Consider the following 27,846-nt stretch of genomic DNA (forward strand, 5'->3'; position numbering starts at 1 on the left):
CAATAGAAATAGTTCTAGAACAAAAGGCAGTTTGAGATTCTAAATTATTCATGTTAAAAACAAGAGGAGTGAAAACGTTTTGAGTTCTGCATAATCATGATAGTTCGAAAATGGGTAGCCATTAATAAATGTTGCGACGGTACGGTTAAACACAAAATGACAAAGCCATACCTTACATCGCAAATAAAGTTTTACTTTGAAAACATGAAAATTCTAATTCTCATATTGCCGTAGGCCGTTTACAAATGAAAACTTGTTTCTTTGTTTGGCTCTTGTCATATAGATATTGCAACTTGCAATTGCTACGTTGAATCTTAGGCCAATATTAGGTTGGAATTTTGGTAAATTTTCGTCTGCTGATACACACCTTTGCTGACGTACATCATAACGATGAAATCGAGAAGCCAACTAAGCTAAAAAGACGTCAGTGTATGTAAGGGATAGGCATTTCAGTTTAGCCAAGGAATACTTTTTCTATCAATATAACCTTAGGCTGCATACTTTTGACGAGGATAAATTAATACATGAATAAATGAATCAATGTGGAGCAGAAACTGCAAATGAAGTAAATAAATATTTTTAAAGTATTCCCCTTAGTAGAAAAACAAACACGATTTTTAAAGTATTCCCCTTAGTAGAAAAACAAACACGATTTAGCCCATTTCAGAGAACAACATGTGAAGATGATGAGTTACACGTCAAAGCCTTCTTTTCAACACATAAATTAAACCACCTCGACTTTACAGAGGAGAATGTTTCATCATGATAAATTTGCTGACGTCGTGTGACTACCGCCCCTTTTTGGTGCATACATTAGCAGATGAAAGCACTCATGACACAGCAATATATCACGACTGAATTAAAAAGATGCCCAAACGCTCAAACTGGAAATGCTACGAAGATTATGAAGACAATTCGTCGCCAGTATTTAGATTTGTACTTCAAACTACGGTTTTTTATGTTACAGAAATCTTCCAATATTGGAAAATATCTCCGTCGAAAAGCGATGACCCGGCAGCTAATTGTCAAAAGCGTTACGAAACAACAATAGTTAAATCATTTATCCAAGACGCTGCTGGGCAACATAACGTTATTTCACGCTGTTAGAGATGTGATACAGCTTCTCTTGTAATCAGATTCTTACACATTTAAAATCTACAGTTAAAACGTGCGTCACCTGGACACGAAATTATCGTGTAGCAAGTGTCATAAATTCAAATGTTTTCGACAGTGGGTCTCCGTTTTTTCAGCCGTCTGTTTACAGATGGGTTTAAATAACTCCGCCCCGTATCTTGCTCAGGTATTTCAGTTGTTTTTTGTGTTTTCTCTTCATGGTGGCAAATTTAGCTAAGAACGAATCTTTAAACGCTTGGACCACTTCGTGAAGCTCTTTGGACAAGGCATCTTTGTTTCTTTTCGATAAACCTGAAATGTCGAGAACAGTAATTTTTTTTTATCCAGAAGATACAACGTTTAGGAAACTCCATGTCATTTAATTGCTGTGCTGATCATCACATGTTATCTTAATCTACTAGTTTCAAGACAAAGCTTCATAAAAAAAAAACTATGCGCTTGAGAGGAGTTCTATCAGGAAACAGAGGTAAATTCTACAATTAAAAACTTCCTTGTTCTGATATGCTTTCATTTCAGTCAAGAAGAGCAAACCTCTTTTAACCAAACATGTTTTAAATAACGTTTGGAGTGCAAAAGAAATTTCTGAAAAGAGGCCAGTCCAAGCGAGCACATTTTTTTTATACCTCTGACCTACCATTATTTTTATGGCCTAGGGATTCGGAGGTTTTTTAAGAATAAAATTTACCTGATCCTGCCGAAAGGCTCTTCATACAATAAATTCTTCCCCACTCCCCCCCCCCCCCCACATCGGAGGTTAATCAGCAGCATAGTTTCTGAAGTCCCTCCTTTAAACTCTGTTGGCGACGACTTATCCCCCCTCAGTTCCCCCCTGAAAACCATGTGATTCCCACAACAATCCTCCGATCCCCCATCCCCTCCCCAGAGTGATGAATAATGACTAGTTCCTTATGAAATACTTAAACTTCCCACCTGCTCGTTTCCTTCCCTTTCTTCGACGTAGAATCTCATACATGAGCCCACAGACAACGGCACAGCTGAACATGGTAATGATAGCAAGGATCGTCACAACGAAGAAAGGACTGTTGACTTCAAAGAACGTTATATCCTGCGAATGGACTGGTGCCGCGACCTACAAGTATATATTAAAGAAAACAAAGAAACACTACATAATACTTGTGACTGCCCTGCACGAAAGAGATCCAGCTCTAACCATTAACCTGCAGGAATGGAGGCTCACTACTGAACTTCCGCCATACTTTAAGCTTTCCCGTTGAAAGAAGTTTGCCCCAATCCTTAACTCACCCTACATTTCCTAAGGCGCTAACGGGGGGAGCTTGTTTAACAATCAAGAGCTTCTTAAGTTGATGACCTTTTCCTTTATTCTCGCGACCTTAATGTGTGATTCAGGCCAGATTATATTGTAAAGATAATTAGATCGGCTAGTCACTAAATGGGGGGGGGGGGTGTCAAAGAATTAAATCGCAACTGAGTAAGGTTCGCCGCGATTTTCCACCCTCGATACTTTTATTGCGTCATATACGCTCGGGCTAAATGGTCAAACCTCAACCCAAAATAGAAAACGTTAATGTATACATGAAATTATAACATAACCAAAGTAAAGCGTGCGCTCTGATTGGTCAATTTAGCGTCCCCCATTTGCCCATGGGTGTACGCTGCTGACGTGAGCAAATGCAAAGACTATTTTTCCGCGCGCGATTGTTTTTTCTGGTCAAGTAAGATTTGTTAAATAAAAGGGAACTCTTTAGCTACAATGTATCAATGTTATGTCATAAAACAAATGGTAAACACCACAGCGTACACTATTGAGTTATGGATCCACTTGGGAGGTTTGCTAAGCACTCAAGAAGCTAGAGTCGCTCGAGGCGATAGCCGAGAGCGACTCTTACGCTTCTTTCGTGCTTAGCAACCTCCCGCGTGCATCCATAACTCAATGGTGTACGCTGTGGTGTTTACCATCTGTTAATTAGAGTGCGGTTCACAGGCTTTAGGGAAAAATCTTCAAAAGAAAAAGTACTCATTTGAGGAATGAATGATAGAACAGCATTACAAGTAAACATGACAAAGGGGAATGAAATTGATGTCAAGCTTACCGCATCATCATCCCCAAAGGAAAGATACTTAGATTGCACATTATTCTGACTGATGAAATCTTTCAGAGCTTTGTGCAATTTCATAGCTTGTCCTCGAAGAACAATTCCGTAAGACATATCAGCTTCAACAAAGTGGTCCACTTTATACCAGGAACCATTGAACCATTCTGGTCTCTTCATTGGCAAATACATGTCAACATAAATGGCATCTGTTTTCCCGGATCTTAGTGCATCAACAAGTTTCTCCGTGGTACCATAGGATTTTCCTGGTGAAATATCTAAACTTGAGTATCATTTGTTGGTCATCTTTGGTTAAGAGCCTGTTAGCTGAGTCTAATACGTATGAATATACCGTAAATCCTCTGATAAGCCCTCCCCCCCCCCCTCTTTAGAGGAAGAAATTTATGAAGCCCCCTCCTCTATCAAAAAACAAAATTCAAAATAACACTCCAAGTCAGTAAGGAAGAAAAATTTATTCAAGTACTGTAATGACTGTGGTGCTTGATTGATTGACGTTATCATGTTGGCATTTATAGATTACGGTATACGGAAATTACAGAACAATACTAAAAATATAACATGGCTAAACAAGGTTCATTGAGAGAATTAGCTCATAAAATTGAGTTCTTTATTCAGTTCTAAGTTAATAAGTACCCCCCTCTAATAAGCCACCACCGCCCCCACCCCCCCAAGTACCTGAAATAAATAGGCCCCCTTGGGCCTTATTAGAGGATTTACGGTAAATCAAATATAAGCTTAAGGTCTGATAAAAAGCTTGTAGTCACGTTAAGACATACCAATCTCCCATTTTCCGCTCAAAGTTTTGGCTACGAGGTTAAACTCAGTAGAATTAGCAACAGCTGATACCTAAAGACAAAGTAACACGAACCAATTACTAGTGAAGAATTCTTGTCGAAATTCTGGTAATTGTAAGTGTTACACACTGATCTTCCAACATTATAAATAAGAACGAAACGCTTGCCATTTCTATCAGCTTTTTAGATTTTTTTTGTTACAGCAATTGAACATTTGAATGAATCTTCCATCAGATGATTTTTAACTGGAAGGGGCAAAGGTGATTGTTAAGACTTAAGAAATTCTAGTTTAGACATACTGCTGATGCGTATGTGCTGCTCTTAATAAGCAGTGAATATTTCCAGTTTTTGAGCAAAATTATTCCCTATGCTTAAACTCGCCCAGAAAGAACACCATTGACTATTTCCTCTGTTTGGCTACAACTGCACAACTATTTACAGTAAATCTGGCCAATAAAAGACTAGCAAAGATGTATTAACGACTTTCAACACAATAAGTTGCGCGGTAGTTTTTCTTATTTCCTACAACAATCGAGAGACTATAATTATTTGGGTTTTCGATTTACTGTTACCTTTGTTTTCATTTGCGTTAACGTTGGCCCCCCTGTGATGACAGTAACTGTCATCATTGCTGTTACCGCAGAGCCAAAAAACGTGAAGATAATTAGTCCAACCAGAAACCACACAATGGCGAATGCCTTCGCCAAGACACCTTTTGGGAAGCGGTCTCCGTAACTGATGAGGAAAATAGCTTTTATGAGAATAAAGCGCCAGGTTGGAATTGGTGGAGGACCCAACGTTGCGAACTTACACAGTCAACATACACACTAACTGCTTACGCTGTAAAGACCTAACGTTGCTAGAGGCAATTTTTTCAACACTTTGGGACATTTTTGGAAGGTAAGTAGCAGAATGGGAACAGAAGTCAAAACACTTTTCCTCCTTCATATACAGCTTGTAGAATAGTGATCCTACTTGTATCTATAGTGACATACCCAACCGTCGTCATGGTAATAAATGACCACCAGAATCCCTCTGCTGTTCCTTTGATAAAAGGACGCGGAAAGGAGTCTTCTTTCTCTTTCAAGTCCTGAGAATATGGATTCAGGACATTACAGATCACACAAAACAATATTGTGTTTACAAGCTAAGGTGTTCTATAGCAAAAGTAACAAAAGAAAATATTTCTCTAATACCTTAAACTACACGGACCGCATCTACTTTTTTTGTTCGGTTTATCCCCACCCCAAACTCCACCCCAAACTCCACCCCAAACTCTACCCCAAACTCCACCCCCAACTAAGGGAAAAGGCTCTGGGAACGAGGTTGGATTCTTAGGCTGGCTCTAGAAAATTTTAAGAGTAATAATCCTGATGAAGACTGCTTGTGGGAGACTGAGCTGATTTTAAAGCCATTTACTTAACAAAAGCCATTTACTCAGCCATCCTCTCTCAATAGGCCATTTTACAGCTGTGTACTTAGTTGCCAAGCCTTTGATTTGGAGTGAGGCTGAAGGTGACTTTGTCGTGAAAGAGACCTGTATCTAGTTAGCATGATAACAAAGTGATTTACATTTGAAAGGCAGCAAGGTTTGTATCAAAACAAGGTCAACCCTAACCTCACTCCCATTCAAAGACTTGGCAACCACGCAGACAACTGTAAAATGGACTATTTCCCCACAACCCACCAGCGTGTATTGAAATGAAACTACACACTAAAATAATTCAAAATATCGCAAGGCGTTTGAAAAAACTTACAAGAATCCAAATAATCATCCCGGCAAGTATCATGGTCAAGAACGCGAGCACAAATATTGGCCAATTATCGAAGACTGAAGACCGTAAAACTTTCTGATACACCCCTGGGTCATCATTCCGTCGTTTGATAACCAACATCCCTGGTACTTGAATCACAGCTATGTATTTGCTGAACTCACTGACTCGCACTGAACTCGCTGTAACGGGGAAGCTTATTTCTGATTCAATGTTATCCTGCCCAACAATTTGAAGCTGTGTTGTACCGTAATCCTCACATTCGCCACACGATTGTTCTATAACACCGGAGATAATTTTATTCAGCATTCCATCTTTGTCCAGGGCAGTCGGTTTCAACGCTGTGGAGAATCCTTTTTCGCAACGACAAGTCTCTGCAAGAAATCGCAACCGTCAAATTCAGTATCGATTCTTTTCCTTGCATACTTTCTCGTATTTATTTCAGAATATCAGCCATGATTTGCGGAATGCAAAGTCATTATGTTTTGTTGTCATTGTTGGTGTTTTTTTTTTGTTTTTTTTCTTCGTCTTTTTTTAAAGCTATTAAAAACCAAAAATCTAACAAAAAACACTTCAATCCAAACAGGAAATCATATACCTCCAATAACTTCTTCACTAAAAACTCCAGTTCCGGCCTCCGTCACTGCTGCAACCTTAAACTTGAACGAGGTAAAAGCTGATTGGTTGTTTAGTACAAAATAATTCATGCTCGGTGGTACTACCCTGGAAAACGTCTTCGAATCAGGAACAGGTTCTCCTCCTTGACCAATCATTCGATACTCCACTTGGTAACCAATCATCCTTCCGTTGACGTCACCTTGAGGTAAAGCTTTCCAGGATAACGTTATTCTATGTGGACTTTCATACGATGTCCCGACAACAGATGGTGGTGCAGAACTTGGCTCTAATTGGATAAATGCAATCAATATTACCTATAGTGACTTGACTAAAGATATCCGATTTTTCAATCCTGATCCATCATTACGGCGAGTTCTAATCTATTTCTTTATTTAGTTTTACTTCCTTGTGCATTTTTGATAATCTAACCACATCTATACCAATCAGAAGCAAGAGCACAAACAAGTCATGCGTCAATCAATCGTAGAACCCGATTTCTCCACTCTTTACACTGGTCCCCAGGTCCCTGATCCGGTGTTGCACCTTCTTATTGGCTTGTGGGTTTAAGATAAAATCTGATTTAGGTTTCAATGCATTTCACTTACTGTCTTGTGCAGTGGTAATGTTCAAACAGTCTGTAGATTTCCCATCTCCTCTTCGGGTAAAGCCTGCTACTTTTGTGCAGTACTCTGTATATTTTAACAATCCGTTGATTTCTTTCCTAAATGTCTCCGCATTAACACTTAAAGTTTGATAAGTAGTAACAGGCTCGCTCGTCCTTTGATAAAAAATCTTGTATCCCAAGAGTATTCCGTGGATGAACTCCATTTCAATTGAATTCCATTCAATAAAAAGACTTGTCGAGCTGATGTTGTAGCCAATTAGGCCTCCTGGTTCTTGGCTGGGGACTAAAAATCAATCATTCAATTAATCAATATGCTTATTCCATGTTGAGGTTGGCAAAGACTCATGCATGTGACGCGTGATTAAGGCCAAATGATCAAGTGACAATTTGGGTGTGAAACGGTTTTAGGACGCGCTTCCCCCTTCCCCCTCCTTTTGCTACCCTTCGAGTAACGTTTTGCATAAAAAAAGAAAAATACCTGTCAAAATAGGCAATTTCCGAATTTCTTTTGGCCTCTTTTTCAAAACGAGGCCTGGAGCTCAACCTTTCTGGTGAAAATGAATTTAATTTGCATGTGAATGAAAATTTATTATCATATGAGAGGATGAGCACCAGGACTCGTTTTGAAAATGAGGCCAAGGGTAATTCGGAAATGGGCTATTTGATACGATTGCGAAAGAGCTACACTTTCAGACATCGAACAACTTGATCTAGAATTCAGGAGAGACTTTTTGGAACAACCGAATAGTTGTATCGTCGCAATAAGGTAATTCCAAGGGATAAAAGTTTACTCTGACATACCTGCTTCATCTGTCAATGTGCATGTTACGTTTGTTCTCCCACTTTCTCCAATCCGATTGTAAGCGACAGCTTCCACACAATAATTGGAATAAATTTCAAGGCCATGAAATTCTGTTGTAAGATTTTTCGTCTCACTGCAGACGTTTCCGCTCTGTAGTATATCGCGTTTTCGTCTTCCCTGGCCGTGTTGTGTGGACTTTGTTAAGAAAACACGGTACCCAAGGATGATCCCTCGACGAAACTCAGGTGGTACTGGACTCCATTCAACTTTGATAGAAGTTGAACTGGTGTTGAACACTATTAGGTTGGCCGGAGGACGCCCTGGGGCTAAGTGAAAGAAAAACAAAGACACGTAACGCATCTATGTGTGATATCTCCGAGATCCATTCGGCATTGAATACCTCATCAATATCAGTATCTAAGCAACTGCGCTCCTACCCCACCCCTAATTCAACATTAACCTGAAATTGTTATCAGTTGACTGTTGTTGGGTAAGGGGAGGGATAAGTGCGCATTTGCTCAGATACTGGTATCAGTATCTAAGTAACTGCGCACCTACCCCGCCCCTAATTCAACATTAACCTGAGATTGTTATCAGTCGACTGTTGTTGGGTAAGGGGAAGGATAAGTGCGCATTTGCTCAGATACTGGTATCAGTATCTAAGTAACTGCGCACCTACCCCGCCCCTAATTCAACATTAACCTGAGATTGTTATCAGTCGACTGTTGTTGGGCAAGGGGAGGGATAAGTGCGCATTTGCTCAGATACCGGTATCAGTATCTAAGTAACTGCGCACCTACCCCGCCCCTAATTCAACATTAACCTGAGATTGTTATCAGTCGACTGTTGTTGGGCAAGGGGAGGGATAAGTGCGCATTTGCTCAGATACTGGTATCAGTATCTAAGTAACTGCGCACCTACCCCACCCCTGACTCGCCATAAACCTGAAATTGTTGTCAGTTGACTGTTGTTGATAAGGGGAGGGGTGAGAGCGCATTTGCTCAGATACTGGTATTGAAGCAGGTTACTTCTTCTGTGAATTCACCTCCTGCCGTGTACTGCTTTCTACCTACTGAAAACCTATTTGGATGTTTATGCATATATCTTCAGGTTTTTTCCTCTCGTTACTGGTTGGTTGTAACTCGTTCCGTTTGGTCCCGTTCGCTCTTTTTATCGCTAGGTCATCTCATTATATCCTTCTCCGCTCTTTAACTTGGAGGGTAGATTGCATTCTTTTTTTTTCTGTTCATTTGATTCGTTGTTCTAGAATGGACTCTTTACACAATCAACAATTCTTGAAAGCTACTAATGACCGGAATTTAAAATATAACTATTAAAACACTAAAAACCCACAAAATTTCATCACACTAAAAACCATTTCTTTTTTATATTAGCTGTATTGGTACTTACTAACCTTCTTCATCGGTGGAACAAAAAAAGCAATCACTCTTGTATCCAATTGTACTCGTGGTAAAAGCAGACAATTGAATACAATAATTTGTAAATACTGTCAAATTGTTGAAGGAAAAGTTAGACCACTCTGAACACAAATCAACTGTGACAGTGTCGATTTCATCCGCTTTCCTGAAGTAAATCCTGTAGCCGGATATACGTCCATTCTCAAAGTCATTTGGAAAAGCCCTCCATGTGATCTCTAACGACGTAGAACTTGTGTTGTACGCTATTACATTTTCTGGTGGACTCAGAGGAACTGTCGAAATATCAGCTAGGAAGAAAAGTTAAATTACTGCGCCATAAAGATTTTTGAGAGCTGGGAATTAAACATAGCTTGCGCGGGCTCATGCATTTTACAAAAGTTAAATTTAATGATTGCTGTCATGTTGCACAGCATCTTCAAGGAGATCTTTTTTCTCTGCCTCTCCAGACGATATAAAAGCTAGAAGAACTCTCTCCTTTCTTTACTCTAGTGAGGGGCGTAGTAAAGCAAAACTGATGAAAATAGATTGATCTTAAAACACATTTAAAACTGAACTTTAAATTATTATTATTAAATTTATTAAATTTATGTTTAGCATTGACTCGTACCCATACCTCCATCGCCAGTTAAAAGACATTTTGGGTCACTGCTTTCCCCAACAACACGTTCGTTTATGGCCGAGACAGCAATGCAATAGTTTGTGTAAGCTTTCAAACCCTCAAGAAGAACAAAGGTGGCAGACGTCCTTTTTGTCATTTTTACCGAGTTGTCACCGCTTGCCTCGTAATATTGGATCTTATACCCTTGAAGAGTTCCGAACGTAAAATACGAGGGGACTTTAGACCATGAAGCACCGAGGGACCTGTTGTTATTAGACCATAAATTGTTGATGCTTGGCGCAATGGGTGCTGTGGAAAACAGATAAAAAAATAAGAGTTACGTTAATTTTGTCCAAACAGACTGAACTGTTGTCCTATTTCTCAAAATTAATCTGTTTACTGGTTCCTTTATCAAAAAAGTGCTTTAAACTTTCATTCACCGTGATGTGGCATGTTCAAGGGCTGAAAATCATTAGCTACTAGACAGTTAGCGATAAGTAAATCAGGAAGTTATTAACAAACAGATTAGAAAGGTACATCAAGAAATGTGATTCGATAATTCAAAGGACATGATGGAATTATTGTAACTAGTTCATTATTTGCCTTCCACATGAACGCTTTTACCTGTTTAGCTAGCTTCACGTACCTTGTGGCTCAAGTAGTCTATATCCGTAGATCTCCACTCTAATGCATGGATACCCATTGTAGAACTGGCTTGAGTCATACAAAAAACGAATGTGGGATGCTCCAACCCCATCTGTTAGAACATTCTTCTTTACCGTGTATCTGTTTTTGTTGCCTTCAAATATCTATTATATCGTATAGAGGAGATACAGAGTTTAAAATTAGTATAATTTTCTTCAATATTTCAGACCAGCACATAGGCTTTCTCTTGGATTAGGTGGCATTACAGATTCCAGAGAGTGAACCATGCCACACCATGCCCTAACATTTCTTAATTCTGATTACCGTGCTATTTGCCCTAGCTAATTCACTCACACCCTTCCCTTTCTTACACTAACTAAACCATTTCTACGAACGTAATTAAGTGCAACGAAGAGCTTAGTTTTTAGATATTAAGACAAAATTCATTTGAATACGCTTAAATGCATGGACGACTGGACATGAACAAATTTAAAATTGTGGCGGAAGGACAAGGGCTTCCCCACTCATAAAGTCCTCAACTGTTTTCATTTTCAGATAATGTTCTTGGGAAATAACTTTTTTTTTAACAAGAGTATGTAGGGCTCGACACTAGCGGTAGCCAACTAGCCACAGACTATTAGAAATTCAGTTTTGGCTACTGGTTTTCGATTTCCACAAACCAGTTTGGCTAGTAAACAAACTGAAATTGTTGTAACATCTAAGTTGTCATTAGCCACTTGGCTAGTAAGTTGAAAAGTTAGTGTCGAGCCCTGACTATGAAAAACCTTGTGATTTTTATGCTCTTCATAAATGTCCCAAGTAACACCATCTGTAGATAACTGTAATAAGTAGGATTTGAAATAGGAATCGTCTTGGTCGCTTCCTTGCGTAGCTACTGCGCAGATGCGATATATCAGTTGAAGGTCAATCTCCATGTATCCTGTACCAGTTTGACTGCCGCACCAAGCAGAGGAGGGTATACCCAGTCTCCCCTCACGATCCTTAAAGTTATCATGTGAATTGTTAAATGTAATGGCATCATTCGAAATATCTCCACTCTCCATGCCAATAGGGATATCAATGCATTGGAAGGAACTGTTAAGAGCTGGCAAGTAGGAAGAAAAACAACCAGATTAAGAGAGATGGTTGCTTTTTAACTCAGTTTTCAGATTAAATAATATCTATTCATTTTTCCCACACTCTCGACAAATCTGTCTGCAAAAGAAAACCATTTTTAAGGTTCAGATCTACTTCATAATCTAAATGCTACAGACCTTTTGGTCTCATCGGTTTTAAACATAATGCAGTTGATGTTACTGAGTAAATTGTAAGGTTTTGTTCATTTAATATTTTTGGAGATAAATAACTGTCTCACATACAGCTGTAATTATTCCCAAGTCAAGATGCATTTGATTGTGGGGATACAGTGGAGGGGGCCAGGAAAGTGGGAGCCCAGAAGAACAGGGGGTGGGAGTCTGGAAGAGCAGGGGGCCAGTCAGAGGGCAGGAGGCCTGAGTAAAAATTAAAAGCCACTTGTTTATTGTTTATTACTGCTTATCGTCCAACTAAAAACTGGTACAACAATGAAAAATCAGTCCATGGAATACCTCCTTTCTGCCAAATGTCTTTTGGTAACATCAGACAACCCACTGCAACTCCCTGGATCAGCCAACAACCAATTATTGGATAAGGGTGAGTATGATATTATAGAAGAGTTGCACCTCGTCGTGCGTTACTCACGTAGGTCACGCAATTAGGGTACGATTGTATTGTCTCGTAATTGGACCCCCCTACAGATATAGACTACTCGTGGTAAGAGACGTGAGTATGTTTTAAAGTGTTTTTGAAGGAGTTGCAGAGCTTTCCCGCGCTCGTGACTAAAATAAACGTATAGAGAACCCGTTAACCGTGTGCTGTGGTTTATCTCTTACGGATTCCACCGCTACAGTATCATGAGTTATGAGGCAGACAATTCACACATGAGGTTTGATAATTCGTGATAGCATACATTGACAGAATTCTGTAAGTGTTTTATAATACAAAGAGGACAATTCTCTCTGAGTTTGCAGACTTTTAAGAAAACTACATGTATAAGGATGAGGAGTTTGGAAACTAAGCAGATATTTAACTCAACTTGATAACCCAATATCTGCTTCAGATGTTGAGTTTTCATGTCCACTTCACGCGCTACTGTACATTGACTGTATGCTCTTAACCAATTAGGGTTTTCATGTCCGATATTTTCAATTGTCTCATGTACTTTCATGTCATTTTCAAGTCTAATCAATAATGATGTCATTTAATGGGTATTATAACGATACTGATGTTTATAGATAGACTGACCAGGATATATTATAACAACCTCCCGGTTAGCTCAATGGATAGAGCGCTTGACCGTTGTGCGGGAGGTCGAGGGTTCGAGCCCCAGCCGGACCAACACTCAGGGTCTTAAAATAATTGAGAAGAATTGCTGCCTTTCCATAACATCAACAAATGGTTAGATATTCTAGTCTTCTTGGATAGGGACGAATAAATGGAGGTCCCGTCTCCTGGGGGTTGGGGTAGGAGACGTTAATTTCCCACACACGAGATTACTGTGTGATGGATGTCCTCCCCTGGGGTGGGATGGGTGGGTTTATTGGGCCCGCAGGAATCGGTGCAAGCTGTGTTGGTGTCCCTGCCGGTTGGCGAAGCTAAATAAAATAAAAATAAAAAATAATAATACTTATGAAATAATAATAATAATAATAATAATAATAATAATAATACTGATGTTTCTATGGAGACTGATGAGGATAAGCACTGACCATGTCAGTAATGAATGGGAAGTTATTCCAAACTTTCTGTTCAAAAGGGGTTAATAAGTTAATTACATGTAATTAACTTGCACAGCTATCAGCTTGATCAGCAAAGTAGAGCTCAATAATGACTAAATACAAGATTTGTAAACTTGTTCTTAGTATTCTCTCAAAATATATTTTGTACAAGGCAAAAAATTGGGAGAATGTCAAGTAAAAATCTAAACCAACCTCTTTTTTCGCACAAGTAGCGATAATGCTTTAAACATTTAACATCAATCCAGCTTGAATTTAGCATGTTCAGCCTCACACAGTTTTCAGTTTCTCCTCCATTCGGTTCTTGCCCTCCCCAGTTGGTGAAATTAGCAGGAACACCATTCGTCCACAAGAAATGACCCTCAACATCCGAGTCTGACAAACCAATCCATGCTGAGGGAGTACTTTGTCTTTTCATAAACTGAGCCAAGAAGTCATTTTCCTGTTTGCTTGTTATATCAACAAGTTTGGAATTAAAATCCAAGCAGCTGAGTTTAGCCTCATCCCATTTATTAGCAGGATGGTAGAGCCGATAACATGATCCCATGAAGTATTCCCAACCGGAGAGGCATACTAGGAGTTCAAACAGAAGTCAATAAATTAAGGGATCAATCGGGGGGGGGGGGGGGGAATTATCGCCGGGTTAAAGCGCGTCGGCGATAAAGCTCAAGATGAAAACATCATAACCAAACCCAACAATGGGCGTAACTTTCAATTCCAAAAATTCACAGTTTTTAACTCTTTCCTTACCGACAGAAGAAATCTTTTTAGGTACACGAACAAAGTCGTCCTGTGGCAAATCTTCCAGTTTTATTCAGCCGCGAGAAATGCCATTTATTACCAAAGCACTTTCGGTTTTTCTTTTTGTATTTTGGTTTTCTTCCCCTTCTAGCAAATTTTTAAACGTTATTGTCAGTAAGCGATACGAATTTTAAAGGGTTTTAGCGGCCATAATCCCAGAAAATTCCGTCAACCGACCTTGGCTTGAGAATGGTGAAAGCTTTGCTATTCACTTACTGACTGCACAGAGTGGCGCGAAATGCGAGTGACGTATCAGTAGCTGATTGGCGATATCAAACAGAAGTGAAAAATTAGCGTATTTTTCACGTGAGTTGTATTACGGCTTTTCTCAGGGCTGGAAATCCTTTAAAAACAATAAAGGTTTTATAATAAGAGGTTTCTGTACTTCCCAGAGAAAAAGCTTTCAGTACATTTTCTGTTCAAAATGGCATTTCTTAAAATCCTACCAGACAACATGTTCCCCGCGCTGTTTTCAAAATTTCCCTTTTAAAACAGGGTGTAAAAGGCTTTCCCCTCCCCTCGAAACCACAAGAGTTTAAGTGTGGATAGGTTGTTTTTTTAATAAAGGTTTACAAAGGGGGGGTCACGGGTACCCCTGGACCCTCCCCTGCCCCCCCCCCCCCCCACCTTAGCTATACTCAATGTAATACACCGATTCGATAAGATCTTATCCTACCTACCTGGTAGACCAGAAGAATTGTAGTGGAGAGCAACATTCCTGTGCATTAAACACATCAGATACTAAAATGCGAGAAAATTAATCGTCAAGAAGGAGGTGAAAGACTCTTTTACCCGAAACTTTTTTTTGCGTGTGTGTCTACATCTCTGATTTTTAAATCAAGCTTTGCCCTTAAGAGTTACGTTCAGGTTCTTTTGTAAAATGCTGATAATTGTCTTATGAAAACCCCCTATCAACTCCACCACCCCTTCTCATACCGGTGAGCTTCATAATCATGGCAGTCTGAAGAAAAAGCTACAGTGACACTGACTTGGATGAGCGCATTTACAGATATCACACAGCAGGGGAGAAAGCTGTTTTTGTGCTACTTGATGCTTAAGAGTCGCGAAAAGCTCCACCATCTCTTCACATAATGAACTCGAGTCACTCGTTCTTACCAACACATGGAGAATCCAATTTACTCCATTGAGAGATAAAAGAATGAGGAGCTCTTTAGGAAATAGTTACGTTTACCTGCTGCTTTCGCGTCGAGGCGTTCATTATTGAATTCAGATGTGATTTTTACATAAATTGACCTGACTCCGACTAATTCCTAGCTGAATCAAATCATAAGTCTGGAAAAAGCAGTGATGTTCAATATGGATCGAGCTAAAAACGTGTATCTATAGGGTCTACTAATGACGTTGAAGGCTTCAAGAAATATCGAAAAGTTTTAAATTTTACCCTATTTGCATATTTTCAGCTGGTTTTTTTTTTTTTAATCCGACGAAGCTCGAGGATCTGTGGTGGATGAGAGAAATAATAGCCTGGCAGAGCATCCCATCAAATTTACTTTTCCTTATGAATTAAAGAACGAGCTCTGACAAACCAACCGAGTTCAATCCATTTCGAAACTTAGAGAAGAAGAACGATTCTTGGAAAATAAAATCTAAAAAGTTGGAAAAAAACTTAAAATTGTAGCAGGTGTTTTAAGTAAAACGGTTTGAACAGGTATTTAGAATTAAACGTAGCTTCTCGATTCGAAATATTACTTCCTATGATACAAGAACCAAGCACATACCAAAAAGAAAAAAGGAGTGAGTAGCCTCATATTTTGTTACAGAAAGTAGTCCTTTAGCCAACCCGCGTAAGATTCCTTAAGTCATAAATACTCACAAAGGTTAGAGTAAAAATTAAAGCAACGCAGCATTCACATTTTGAATCCCCCAGTGGCAATATACAAAAAATTGGCAGCATGCTGCTTTTGTTTTTTTTTTCTGTTGATTTAAGCTTGTTTTTAAAGGCCATTAATTACAAAAAAACTTTCAAGAAAGTCTCAGAACCAAGTGAAGTCATTGATGAAAATATTGTGATACTGTTTTCATTTTTTTTCTTTTTTTTTTCGGCCGAACAGTATAATAGAAATTTCTACGAAGGGCAACGCTTAATCATTGTAAAGTCTCAGTTCAACAAAAACAAAACAGTTCATCATTTTTATCAAAGAGTTTTTGTTAAATGTAGCAGAGATTGGTTCCTTTTGGAAATACTAACCCCTGGAAAGTAATAATGATTATTTCAATAATGATGATAATGATAATAATAATTCTTTATTTAGCAATAATTTCCATAAAATCCTCTACAATACAAAATATTAACAGCGTAAAAAACGATCCAAAATGACTCACTTTCAACTCACATCTACTCCTTTTTTTTATGCAAAAGCGTCTGGAAAACTATAAATAACGGAGTCAAATCTGAACAGATTCAAAGTCTAATAATCTGATAAGTAAAGGCATATCTAAAACTATACAGAAAAGAGAAAGGTGAATGGCAAATCTAGAACCCTATAATGATAATAATAATAATAACAATAATAACAATATTAATAACAATATTAATAATACAATAAAATGCTAATGACAATGAAGATGATAATGATGATAACAGCAACAGTTATGAATTGCCACGAAATTATTTGTGCCAAGAGTCCACATTGAATCCAAAATATGTTTTACCTAATCTGATCTCAGGTACAACCGGTCCAATATTGAATAGAACTTTTAAGAATTTAAATGTGATAAATTCATCTGTTTTCTATGTTTACTAATTTGTTTGGCGCATAATAAATCCCTGTTCTCAGCCATCACATATCACTCAATCCAATAATCAATATGTAATATATCCCTACAATTTCATAAAAACGTTCATGCAAAAAGTTAATGATAATAACAAAGATCTTATGTCAGGCAACCCACCAGGTGTTACTTAGTTACTTACAGTTAATGAGTCACCGAGTTAGAGTCATATTCGGTTTACTTACCAGGTTTCTGTTTCTTTCTATATTTATTCATTTTTTCTTTTCAGTTTTCATCTTGATCAAATGTTGTTGTCAACATTTTGCCGGTTCTTTCAAAGGAATTACTTCATAAAGAACAAAAACTCATTCATATTCCTCCCTGAAACAATAACTATTCACGAATTACGAAACCCCTTACATTGATCATTAAATCAACATGTAAAAAATACTTTGGGTTCAATTTTGCATTTTAAAACATTACAAAAAACCAATTATCGAAACAAGAAAGTTTCAGCCTTCTCTTAAACCATTAAAAATAAACGACAAGTTTGAAGTTTGCACAATACCTGTACATTGATTCGCTGGAACAAAATGCGACGACAGGTGATACAGCCATAAGGGTTAAAACCAATAAAATGATTATGAATAATCATCACCAAAGAAAGTATGAGTACATGTTCTCACCACGCCAAGGTTATTAATATTTCTTTAGTAAGCAAGAGGATGCCACAAGCAAAATTTTTCTCGTTCTTTAAAATTCTGGCGTTCGTTTTTGGCCAGTTTGTTTTGTGGAAAGTTCAACAAGCTATTGATGTATCACTTGGTAAGTGTACGAGAGTTTCAATTCGGAGAGCGTGTTTCTTAGGCTAAGTGACGCATGCAAACAATATCTTCAGTTTTACGTAATCTAGGATTTCGCAGAAAATCAGTCAGTGATTCCCTATAGCAATACTTCTTCCTTTTATTAGTAGGTTATACATTTTATAGAATGTTTTTTCTCCAATCATGTTGAAAAGGTTTTATAAAACTTTGTAAGTCTCTATCAAACACTTTAACTTACAAGTAATTAATAGACCTAAGTAATATGAGACAATGTAAATTCATGCTCAAGTAATAAACTTCACCCTAGGTTTCGGTGAAAGAGAGGATTACGGCCACTAGACTACAACCAGTAGCTTCATGGCCTCTCTCATATCAACGCTCAGGGGTAAACGAAATTTCTTGGAATCATCAATGTCAAGATATCTGAACCTCTAGAAACCGCCTTGTGCGTTCGGTGAAAAAAAACTGAGTCGCTAAAACTCACCATCGTAGAGTTTAATTTATAGTTTTGTCACTGACTCCAACTTACAACAACCTTTTTGTTTTTACTAGAATCCCTGTCGACTATAAATGCCTACAACACAAGCTCCTCGTCCATTCATGTTGATTGGAGACACAATCAATCTTCAGGCTATAATATTTCAGGATACAGACTAAGCTACAGAGAAGGGAACTCGTCTACAGAAATTCATATCGTTCTCTGCTCTCAGAGGAATTTCTCAACAGAGTTAACGAATTTGAAACCGTTCACGAATTACTGTATAGTAGTTTCCTCGTTTACAAATGCCATCGTTAGCAACAGAAGCCGCCAATGTCAGAACGTGACTACAGATGAAGCAGGTACGTCTTTGCCCCAGGGATCGGTCATTAGTTATTGCTTAGGGAGGGGGTGGTGGAGGATTATGGTTGTGTCACAATTAAGTTAATCTGATCCTTCCCTTAGACTGTAATATTGTTATGATCCCTCTTCACTGGAAGTCAATTGGCAGTAAATCTTCCACAGTCCCCCCTTTAAATTCTGTTGGCGACAACCGAGTCCTCCTCTATTCCCCCCCCCCCCCCCATAACCATGCGATCCTCCGAAAATCCTCCAAATCACCCCTACCTCCCTTGTGATAAATAACGTCTGGTCCATTAACACACGGTTGCTGTAATAGTCCTTTTAACAGTTGTGGGCTTGGTGGCCAAGCCTTTGAACAGGAGTGAAGCTAAGGGTGACCTTGTTATGATAGAGATGTTGCTGCTTTTCAAATGCAAATTTCTTTGTTATCATGCTAACTGGACACAGGTCTCTATCACAACAGGGTCACCCTTAGCCTCACTCCTGTTCAAAGGCTTGGCCACCAAGCCCACAACTGCAAAAAGGACTATTCTCGCAAGAGCGCAGTTGGATTTGTGAGACAGGGCGAAGGGCCACAGGCATGCACTATTGACATTACGGGGTTTGAGTTAGGTTCAAGTTGTTACGGATTAAAAAGAGATAATCACTTTTTCTTCTCTCTCTGTATATCTTGCCCGATTAATAGGAACCGTGAGCTTGACATGACAAGCAGGATATCCGAGGGGTTCTCCAAGGGAAATATACAAAGAGTAATACGTAAAGTTACATGACAAGCACGATATCCGAGGGGTTCTCCTAGGGAAATATACGAAGAGTAATACGTAAAGTTACATGACAAGCACGATATCCGAGGGGTTCTCTTAGGGAAATATACGGAGAGTAATACGTAAAGTTACGTTACTGTCTTCACAACTGCATATGTCTGCAGGGCAAATAACGTGATAATGATCGATGATGATAAGGACCGTAAAGATGATATTAACCCTTTCACTCCCATAAGTGACCAAGATAGAGTTTCTCCTTATAATATCAATATAATATCAAGTAGACAAGTAATGAGAAGAAAGAAAAATATCAGTAAGGGGATATTACTCGATCCAATACCAACTTCTCCAAACTTGAATCCCAAGAGTGGTATGGCAGACGGTAAGGAGAATTTACTGATGAGATCTTGGGAGCGAGAGGGTTAAGGAAATAGGAAAAATATAACAAATTTTCTCTCTTTTCTTTTAAATTTATCTGTGGATATGAAGGACTGATGAAGAGACTTTGAAATTTTTGCTCAACCTAACTCTTTCATACGGAAATATTTTTGTAGCTCCAAACGCTCCACCTCAAAATTTTAATGCTAGCTGGATGAACCATACAAGTATTCGTGTCACATGGGATCCGTTACCCTCGATCAACAGGCGAGGAATTATTCTTGGATATTCAATATTTTACAAGAAAGTGACGAACACGCAGCAAAAGAAAGGAAGCTTGAATAATTCTGATCAAGAAATCATGGCATGTGCCAAAGTGCGAACAATGGACTTGGTGGGACTCGAAAAGTTCGCAAATTACTGTGTGTGGGCTGAAGCTTTTAACAGCAAGGGACGCGGTAATTCAACATCTTACATCTGTGAGAGCGCAAGTGAAGACGGTATGCAAATAACAATTTTCTTTCGTTAAAGAGTTTAGATAAAAGGAATATTAAGTATTTGCCCTCTTTCGTTGGGAATAATACGAACAACTTAAGTCTCCGTTTGGCGATTAATTTGCCGTGGAAAGGTAGTTCGACAAACTCAAGTCCCTTTCGAATCAAGGGTTTATACTTTTCTTGCTTGTCGGCAAAGGTTCTGATAGCGAAAAAAAAACAATGCAAGTAAATAAAAAGATGAAGTGAGATTCTTGGTCATTTTCTCGGAAATTATATAAATACACGAAGTTTATCACGAGTTTTAAAAGCACCTCCGAACTAACAAAGGCATCGAACATCTGAAAAAAACTAACTAGATCCTTTTTATTATTTTTAGTTCCAAGTGGAGCTCCTAAACTTGAGGCTAAGACGTTTTTCAGTCCAAACGCCATCAAGCTTACGTGGCAATCACTACCCGAGAACCTTTCTCGCGGGAGTGTCCTAAAATACAAGATAAACGTCACACAAACAAGGAATGCCAATAAACCACTTACAGATCCATGGAGTAAATCGATTGAGATCATTAATTCTTCACGAACGGTCCTCATTCTTAAAAACCTCTCGTTATTTTCAACTTATGGAGCTCAAATTGCGGCATGTAACGCAAACGGATGTGGAAATTTTAGCAATATAGTATTTGCTGGTGAGCGCGTCGTTTTCTGGAGATGGTTGTACGTGAACTTAAAAGCACCTCACTTATGAAGGGTCACGGCAAAACGGTTGAATATGAATGCCCGTGCAGTCCCCTTCGCCCTTGAATTATTGATTCGAATCCTCAGTGAAAACCTTCAACAAAGCTGAATTTCTTAGGGGTAAGGGGGCTTCGAGCACCTTCCTGAGGAGAATTTTATTGGACATAAAACACATATTTCAAACGAGACTACTCCTAAAAGCAAATGCCTGGTCATTGCTGACCACCGAAGCAAAAAGATCCTGGGCCAAGTTATTCAAAAGATGGATAACTCTATCTAAAAGATAAATCCCTCTCCAACGGATAATTGGTAATAAAACGTACTGCGCCAACCACTAGATAGATCTTTATCCAGTGGATAGTGTCATCTTCCCTTCCAGCTACGGAGGCCTGGTCGATAAATTATTTTTGAACTCAGATATATATGAACCCTGTGATGTGAAAGTAGTTAAATAAAGATTGATTTTGATCAGATTTCCTCTTTTTTAGCTATAAATCCACTTTATTTGCAGAAACCTGCCGCTGTCCAAAGTATCTCTCAACATCAAAAAGCCAGTCATCCTTTGACCAGGGGGGGAATAATTCAAAGAGTATAGCAGACATCATCGCCACCACAATAACCAAATTGTGCGGATTCTGTCAAGAACATAACAAAACCGTCCTGATATTTTCTAACAAGACTGATGGAGAATCTAATCTTCAGTTCCCAGTCACAAATACTAATTCAAGAGGAAGTAAATTCAGCAAGTTTATTGCTGTATTACAGGTACCTGGGGTGGTTGTCGTGAAGAGGCAGGGCAATAATTCTTCTGGTTTCCTCCAAGAAGTCATGACTTCCTCTGTCTTTGATATCTGGCCAGTCTTTGTCGTGTCGCTATTGGCTGTTTACTCGGCAGGAGTCCTTGCGTGGTTCTTAGTAAGCATGACTCTTGATTGTTTTCTTTTTATATACAGTATTACGCTGTCCTTTTTTTTTACAGCCAAGAAATGGGGTCGACATTCTAAATGACGGTGTTGTCGTGGAAATCATCGTATGCGAATATATAGTTTATATCTGACCACTTGTAGCCCAGAGGCTGAATTACGGGCGGAGTGTAAGGTTGAGAACAGACGTCAGCATATCAGGCGCCTCTGGCAACCGCTTCAGTCTGTCGATCTCACCTTCCCACTCATCCCACCCCAGGGGAGGACATCCATCACACAGTAATCTCGTGTGTGGGAAATTAACGTCTCCTACCCCAACCCTGCAGGAGACGGGACATCCATTTATTCGTCCCTATCCGGGAAGACTAGAATATCTAACCATTTCTTGATGTTATAGAAAGGTAGCAAAATCTTCTCAATTATTTTAAGACCTTGAGTGTTGGTCCGGCCGGGGCTCGAACCCTCGACCTCCCGCACAACAGTCCAGCGCTCTATCCATTGAGCTATCTGGGAGGCGGAGTTCTTTATCATTATCAGACTCCAAATAAAAACTATAATAAAAATCTTCAACGTGATTGGTTATCACCAGCCCGATTCGAGCATTAGTAGGACAGTTTATGCGTAATGCCGGTGTATTAGACTGTACACGTCATGTGTGCGCTGTTGTCGCGCGTTTCGCCAAGTTAGCTGTTGTTTTTCAAAAAACCCATAATTATTGACTAGTTTGTCTCTAAATTTTTGTATTATCTTTAATCAATTGGTAACATCTCTTTGTGTCCTCCATTCGGAGTCCATAATCGTACTCGTGATTAACAAATCGGACCCCTGCTTCGCGGTTTTGTTATCATCCGATTTTGTTAATCACTCGTATGACTAACGATCTAATTGGGCTCCACTTAATACTATTTCTTTTATTAACTCGTGGAACTAGCCTCTAAAAGTCAGTTCTCTAATTAATAGATGATAATGCTTGTTTCAATGTCTTCTGATTTAAGGAAAGAGAAGAACAATCTACATCGTTTGTCCTGGGAGTGTACGAAGGATTCTGGTGGTCATTTGTCACCATGACAACTGTAGGGTGAGGACGTCATCAGTGTCACGTAAGATCTTGGCGATATAATAGATTTGATCTTCTAGAAGTCGAGTCGAAGATATGTGGGTTGATTGATGGCTTGATAAACAAAAATTATATTAATATTTGTTTTTTTATCGATGCAGTTATGGCGATCGTTGTCCAAGGTCTAGACCAGCAAGAGTGTTTGCGATCGTCTGGTTACTCATAAGTACAGTTTTACTATCAATCCTTATGGCTGCCATGTCAACCACTTTAACTACTACAGTGGTTCGGTCACAGAAAAGAGACTTCACTATCGACGGAAAAAGCAAGGCGAGTTCTTCTTCTTAAAGTCACGGTATTGAAACGGATTAGACTTAAGCAAGAACATATTGATCGACTTAGTTTTCTGTTAGTACATAGGTTTCCTCATGCAACTTTCATGTAAAAATCAAACAAAAAGGAACACTTTCCTCGAATATTCCAGCATTCTATCGGTTCCAGGCAAACACCAGATAAGTTAGAGCATCATGGTCGGAAGGAATGCTGTCTCATTACTGTTCTTGAAAATATCGTTGGGGTGGTATTTTTTAAAAAGGAAATTTATTATATGCATAACGTATTGACAGTTTTCCTTCTTTTCCTGAACAGGCAGCAGCGGTTGCTCACTCCGCAGAGTACAAATTGGCTGTGGGATCACTCAGCGACAAATTTAAGCTCAGTAAGTGCCTCTTGTTCTTCTCTCACAACTCAGCTAACCACACCCATCTTCTCTTTCTCATGTGTGAGCAGCTGACAGTCCTAATAAGGGTTTACTCAGTAGGCTCGGTTTGCTGTAAATTTGAGACTGAGAAGTAAGAGACCAGTCGTTATTTATCGCCTGAGGGGGAGGGGGTGGAGGATTTTGGGGGATCAAATGGTTTCCACGGGGAACATAAGGGGATCAGTTGTCGCCAACAGAGTACAAGGGGAAATAAAGTTAAGCCTTCAATTAATTTCCAATGAGTAGGATATTGTAAAGATGTCACAGAGTCTTATAAGGGAACAGTTAAAATTTATCCCCTACCTCGCTACTGGGTAGTGGGAAGGGCAAATAAGATAGTTCTTTTTTCACGAGGGTTTTTTTCCTTGAACTTGCATAACGGAAAGGAAATATCAGATGCATATAATGCAAATTCAGGGCCTAATTTCTTTAGTTAACTTTTCTCTGGTAGTGGAGAAACTCTTCTCGATCTAAAATGCCAAACGGGTGGACAAGAGCTTTGTATTGTCTATATCAGTTAAAAATATCGTCAATTCGACAATAGCAAATACTCCCCAATTCATAGTTTATATTATTTAATTGTAGCCACAGATTACTCATCAATAGAGAGACTCACCAGAGCACTCAAGGATGGCGAAGTTGACTACATACTTGTTGACATGTATCTTCCTGCTAAACGCAAAGATCTCTTCAATGGCTCATGGTTCGAAATTGCGGCGCTGTACAAGGCAGAAATAAATCACGGGATTCTTCTTCGGGGTGACGCACTAAAACTGGCATCGGCTTTGGAAGAGATGATAGCATATGATAACGTGCAAACTAATTTTCTAAAAAATAACGACGATGACGAGGTATGACGAACTCTTTTATCAGAGTGACTTATGAGTTTGAGTTTAAAAAAAACGGCAACAACTTCAACAAAGAACAAAATTAAAGGCGTGACTGGAAAGAAGGCTCGGGTGGGTAAGTCTTACAACAAGGTGATGGCGTGACAAAACTTCTACGGCTCACATACTTCTCTTATTATAATACTTATAGGTATAAGTCACGTAAAAACCCTTCGTCTACTAAAGAGAGTGCATCTTTTCTAACAGGGAGTAACTGGGTTGACATCCAACAAGTATCTGTTCTTCGATCCTGCCAGTCCATTTTACAAGAAAATCGTGTTCGCCGGCCTGGGTATCCTGTGCCTCTTCACGGTTTGTGGGCTGGTGTATCAAATAGTGTACACTAAGCAGAGAAAACGCCAGACAAGTACGTATCTCAATTTTCTTATTTTTCCTTCGAGCATTGGCTTATATTGACCCTTTCACTCCCTGCAGTGTCAAAGACATACTTTCTTCTTACAATATTAAGTTGACTCTCCCTCGTATTCAGTCACTATTTCAATCTACAATATCTTTGTCTAAAAACAAATAGAAAGACTCCTTTAAACCAGTTTTGCTAACATTTTAGGTGAGCGGGAGACAGAGAGGAATAAAATTCAGAGGGAATTAAAACACTTGCTCGATGAATTTTACCACTCCTACCGTCAGAAGTATGAAACACTTAAAAAGAAACACGAGAAGGAAGTTACTGAGGTGGCTCGACAGGGAAGAAAAGGACTCGGAGCATGCGATGGAAAACGAAATGATGTTATGGTCCCATGACCAAGTTTTGATCCAACAGCTACTTTCGCGCAATATGATTTTGAATATGCACTTTAACATTAGATCTAATTCACGGCAATTTAACATAAAAAAGCGCATAAAATACATAGACAGGTCTCTCTCGATGTTTCCTGTTATAGGTCTGGAAATGTTAATCATTAGGTGTCTCTCTAAGGAGCACAGGATTTTTTAACAACGCTCCCTAACTAATCAAGGTTAATACCTTGATTACTGATACATTTATCGCCACGCTAAAGTAACTTCTAGTGTTATTAGCTTTTGTACCTAAGCAGGTATCCATTCCATCCTAAACTGGTTTATTATTTTGATTATCAGGCTTAATATCGTTTTAGAATTTAATCAAAGCTAGTCTGACCACGTGTTCAGAATTAATCATGAAGACAAGAAGACAATCTCTTTAAAAACTGTTTTTGTCCTCAAAAATGGAAAAAGGCACAGGTGAGACATGCAGAGTGGTATATGTGTGTTCAAAAAAAGGATCATCTTGTATGCCCGTCGAGGGAATGTGCAAATTGACCACACCCTGCGAGCAAAAGGCACTAAGAGTCTGTACTACAAAGGCTTTATTATGAATCGTTAATGCCGTTTAAACTACTAAGGTTAAGTCCACCATCATTATGGTGTTCCCTGGCAAATCGTGTAATATAAAAACATGTACATCATTAACCTCAAAATGATTACCAAATCATGACAAGTGGCAATTGGGAATGCAATCAATCAATATCTTAATTTCAAACAATGTACTATTGCAATTTGTAGAACAAACGCATTACCACGGAAAGGTGCTACAGATAGATGGGTTTAGACAGTCATGCGAGTGGCCTGGCGGCAAAATCACCTTACGAATAAGCTGGCTGTAGAAATCATGAACGACAAATTCAAGTCATGGCTGTACAAAGTGTAGCGAATATTGCTGTTATTAATTATATGCTTACAAAAGTGTTAAAAAAAATTTACGCTTCAGATTCAAATATCTGAAAGTTCTTTAGCATCAAGTTTTTCCCCCCTTGTCGCTTGATTTTCTCCAGTTGTATCAACTCAGCCTTGAATTTTCTTCTTAGTTCCTTGTACGTTGAAGTAAACGATGAGTAAAATTCTTCAACGGCTGTTTCCAAATCAGCAGCAGAAGCAGTATTTTTAGGGACGACAGCGTTACTATTGATATCTGCAAAAAAAGAAAAAGGGTTGGAGAAATGTATCTTTTCATTCAATAAATGCCAAATTGTGAGTTATGAAGATTTATAATTATGTTTGGATCATCCTAGGGACAATGCCATAATTGTAATTAAAGGTCAGTATTCCTCAACTGCGAAAGAATCAAGAGGAAACAGATCGATTTGAACCACAACCTACTATCCTGAAAATCACGGCCATAAACTACATAAATCAGGTTTCCATTAGGTACCAGTCATTTATTATTTATCACAGGGGGTAGGGGGCTGGAGGGCTGGGAAGAGAATCACATGGTTTTCGAGAGGAACACAGGGGGAATCAGATATTGCCAACAGAGCATGTGGTGGACTACTATAGAAAATTGACCCCCAGTCAACCTCCAGTGAGGTGGGATCATAAGAATGGGAGATTATTTTCCCTAGCCATACGAGGAGTAATCTGAATCGTTTTTTCCCAATACGCGTGCGTCACAGAAAGAAAAACTTTATCTATCAGTGCTCCGAGTTGTTGCTAAGGAAGGAAGTCTACCAACTCGCAAGTAAGCTCAATTATCTCCCCGAGCGAGATCAATAATTTTTTCTGTTCCATTAACTCTGATCCCCTTTATAAACCCATTGACATTGTCACTATCCCGGAGTCAAGCGAGATGCCCGTTTTAACGGTCTCCAGTGTTACCAGGAGTCTACTGAAATTAAAAAGAACTGCCTCTGGTCCAGATGGAATCCCGTACTGGTTTTGGAAAGAGTTTGCGTACGACCTCGCTCCTGTTGTTACCCATATTTTCAACTGTTCTTTGGAAAACCACATTGTGCCTGATCTTTGGAAATTGGCCAACATAACTCCCTTGCCTAAAGAGCCCAACTTTAAAAGTTGTACACAGTTACGGCCTATTTCTCTGACTAATGTAATAATGAGGGTTTTTGAACGTCTTGTATACAGACAAGAATTATCTCAATATATGAAGAACTTCATTAGCTTCGACCAGTTTGCATACCGCAAAGGCCACAATACGACAATGGCCTTAATTAAGTGTCAATATGCTTGGCTGAAATGGCTCGAGTCGGGTTTTGATTGTGTTAGAATTTTCTCTTTTGATTTCAGCAAAGCTTTTGATTCGGTCCCTCATGATATCCTCTGCTCTAAGTTGAAAACACTTGACATAAATCCATACGTGACCAATTGGATTATTAGTTTTTTACAAAACAGGAAACAAAGAGTTGTTGTTGATGCCATCGTTACGGATTATTTAAATATCAATAGGGGTGTCCCTCAGGGGACAGTTTTAGGCCCTATACTATTTTCTATTATGATCAACGATATTAAGGCCATTCTACCAAATC

The 27,846-nt window shown here is 38.9% G+C and overlaps 3 protein-coding genes and 1 long non-coding RNA gene across 10 annotated transcripts in view; 2 read left to right on the forward strand and 2 right to left on the reverse strand.

Moving 5' to 3' along the window:
- Window positions 1-172: 172 nt before the first annotated feature.
- LOC111323878 (uncharacterized) lies at window positions 173-15,998 on the reverse strand. Its single transcript, XM_088739421.1, has 17 exons — window positions 15,895-15,998; window positions 14,836-14,896; window positions 13,550-13,927; window positions 11,306-11,625; window positions 10,522-10,684; window positions 9,891-10,184; window positions 9,253-9,564; window positions 7,838-8,164; window positions 7,017-7,319; window positions 6,392-6,697; window positions 5,779-6,167; window positions 5,017-5,111; window positions 4,594-4,756; window positions 4,004-4,073; window positions 3,207-3,472; window positions 2,065-2,224; window positions 173-1,425 (listed from the first exon to the last, which is right to left on the reverse strand). Exons 1-17 carry the CDS (start codon window positions 15,922-15,924, stop codon window positions 1,271-1,273), a joined length of 3,792 nt encoding a protein of 1,263 aa, XP_088595547.1. The 5' UTR covers window positions 15,925-15,998; the 3' UTR covers window positions 173-1,270.
- LOC148719606 (uncharacterized) lies at window positions 1,163-2,867 on the forward strand. The gene is made up of 3 exons (XR_015993426.1): window positions 1,163-1,300; window positions 1,536-1,600; window positions 2,096-2,867. It is a non-coding gene; the product is annotated as an uncharacterized LOC148719606 (long non-coding RNA).
- Window positions 15,999-17,553: 1,555 nt separating the features above from the next.
- Window positions 17,554-26,565, forward strand: LOC111323879 (uncharacterized). Its single transcript, XM_088739423.1, has 11 exons — window positions 17,554-17,713; window positions 18,265-18,552; window positions 19,872-20,195; window positions 20,569-20,874; window positions 21,435-21,838; window positions 22,842-22,924; window positions 23,065-23,237; window positions 23,556-23,621; window positions 24,249-24,514; window positions 24,758-24,917; window positions 25,119-26,565. Exons 1-11 carry the CDS (start codon window positions 17,557-17,559, stop codon window positions 25,310-25,312), a joined length of 2,421 nt encoding a protein of 806 aa, XP_088595549.1. The 5' UTR covers window positions 17,554-17,556; the 3' UTR covers window positions 25,313-26,565.
- The window catches only part of LOC111323880 (uncharacterized), a 33,911-nt gene continuing 31,944 nt past the window's right edge, over window positions 25,880-27,846 (reverse strand). For all 7 annotated transcript variants that reach the window (XM_088739415.1, XM_088739414.1, XM_088739416.1 and 4 more), the window contains one exon: window positions 25,880-26,498. In XM_088739415.1, the coding sequence (XP_088595541.1) occupies window positions 26,287-26,498 (212 nt within the window). In that variant the 3' untranslated portion in view covers window positions 25,880-26,286. The remainder of the gene's footprint in view (window positions 26,499-27,846) is intronic.

The sequence above is a fragment of the Stylophora pistillata genome, chromosome 11, assembly GCF_964205215.1.
Source record: "Stylophora pistillata chromosome 11, jaStyPist1.2, whole genome shotgun sequence".
In the NCBI taxonomy this organism is placed as follows: Eukaryota; Metazoa; Cnidaria; class Anthozoa; order Scleractinia; family Pocilloporidae; genus Stylophora; species Stylophora pistillata.

What these genes read in the sequence shown, in the direction of transcription:
- LOC111323878 (XM_088739421.1), bottom strand. Translation starts at nt 15,924, where the DNA reads ATGAGGCTACTCACTCCTTTTTTCTTTTTG. An exon ending in GGATGATTATTTGGATTCTT is followed by an intron (nt 5,112 to 5,778) that starts GTAAGTTTTTTC and finishes CCATATTCTCAG; the next exon opens with GACTTGAAAGAGAAAGAAGA. An exon ending in CCTTTGGGGATGATGATGCG is followed by an intron (nt 2,225 to 3,206) that starts GTAAGCTTGACA and finishes ATATACTTGTAG; the next exon opens with GTCGCGGCACCAGTCCATTC.
- LOC111323879 (XM_088739423.1), top strand. Translation starts at nt 17,557, where the DNA reads ATGAGTACATGTTCTCACCACGCCAAGGTTATTAATATTTCTTTAGTA. An exon ending in TGAGAGCGCAAGTGAAGACG is followed by an intron (nt 20,196 to 20,568) that starts GTATGCAAATAA and finishes TATTATTTTTAG; the next exon opens with TTCCAAGTGGAGCTCCTAAA. An exon ending in AAAATAACGACGATGACGAG is followed by an intron (nt 24,515 to 24,757) that starts GTATGACGAACT and finishes CTTTTCTAACAG; the next exon opens with GGAGTAACTGGGTTGACATC.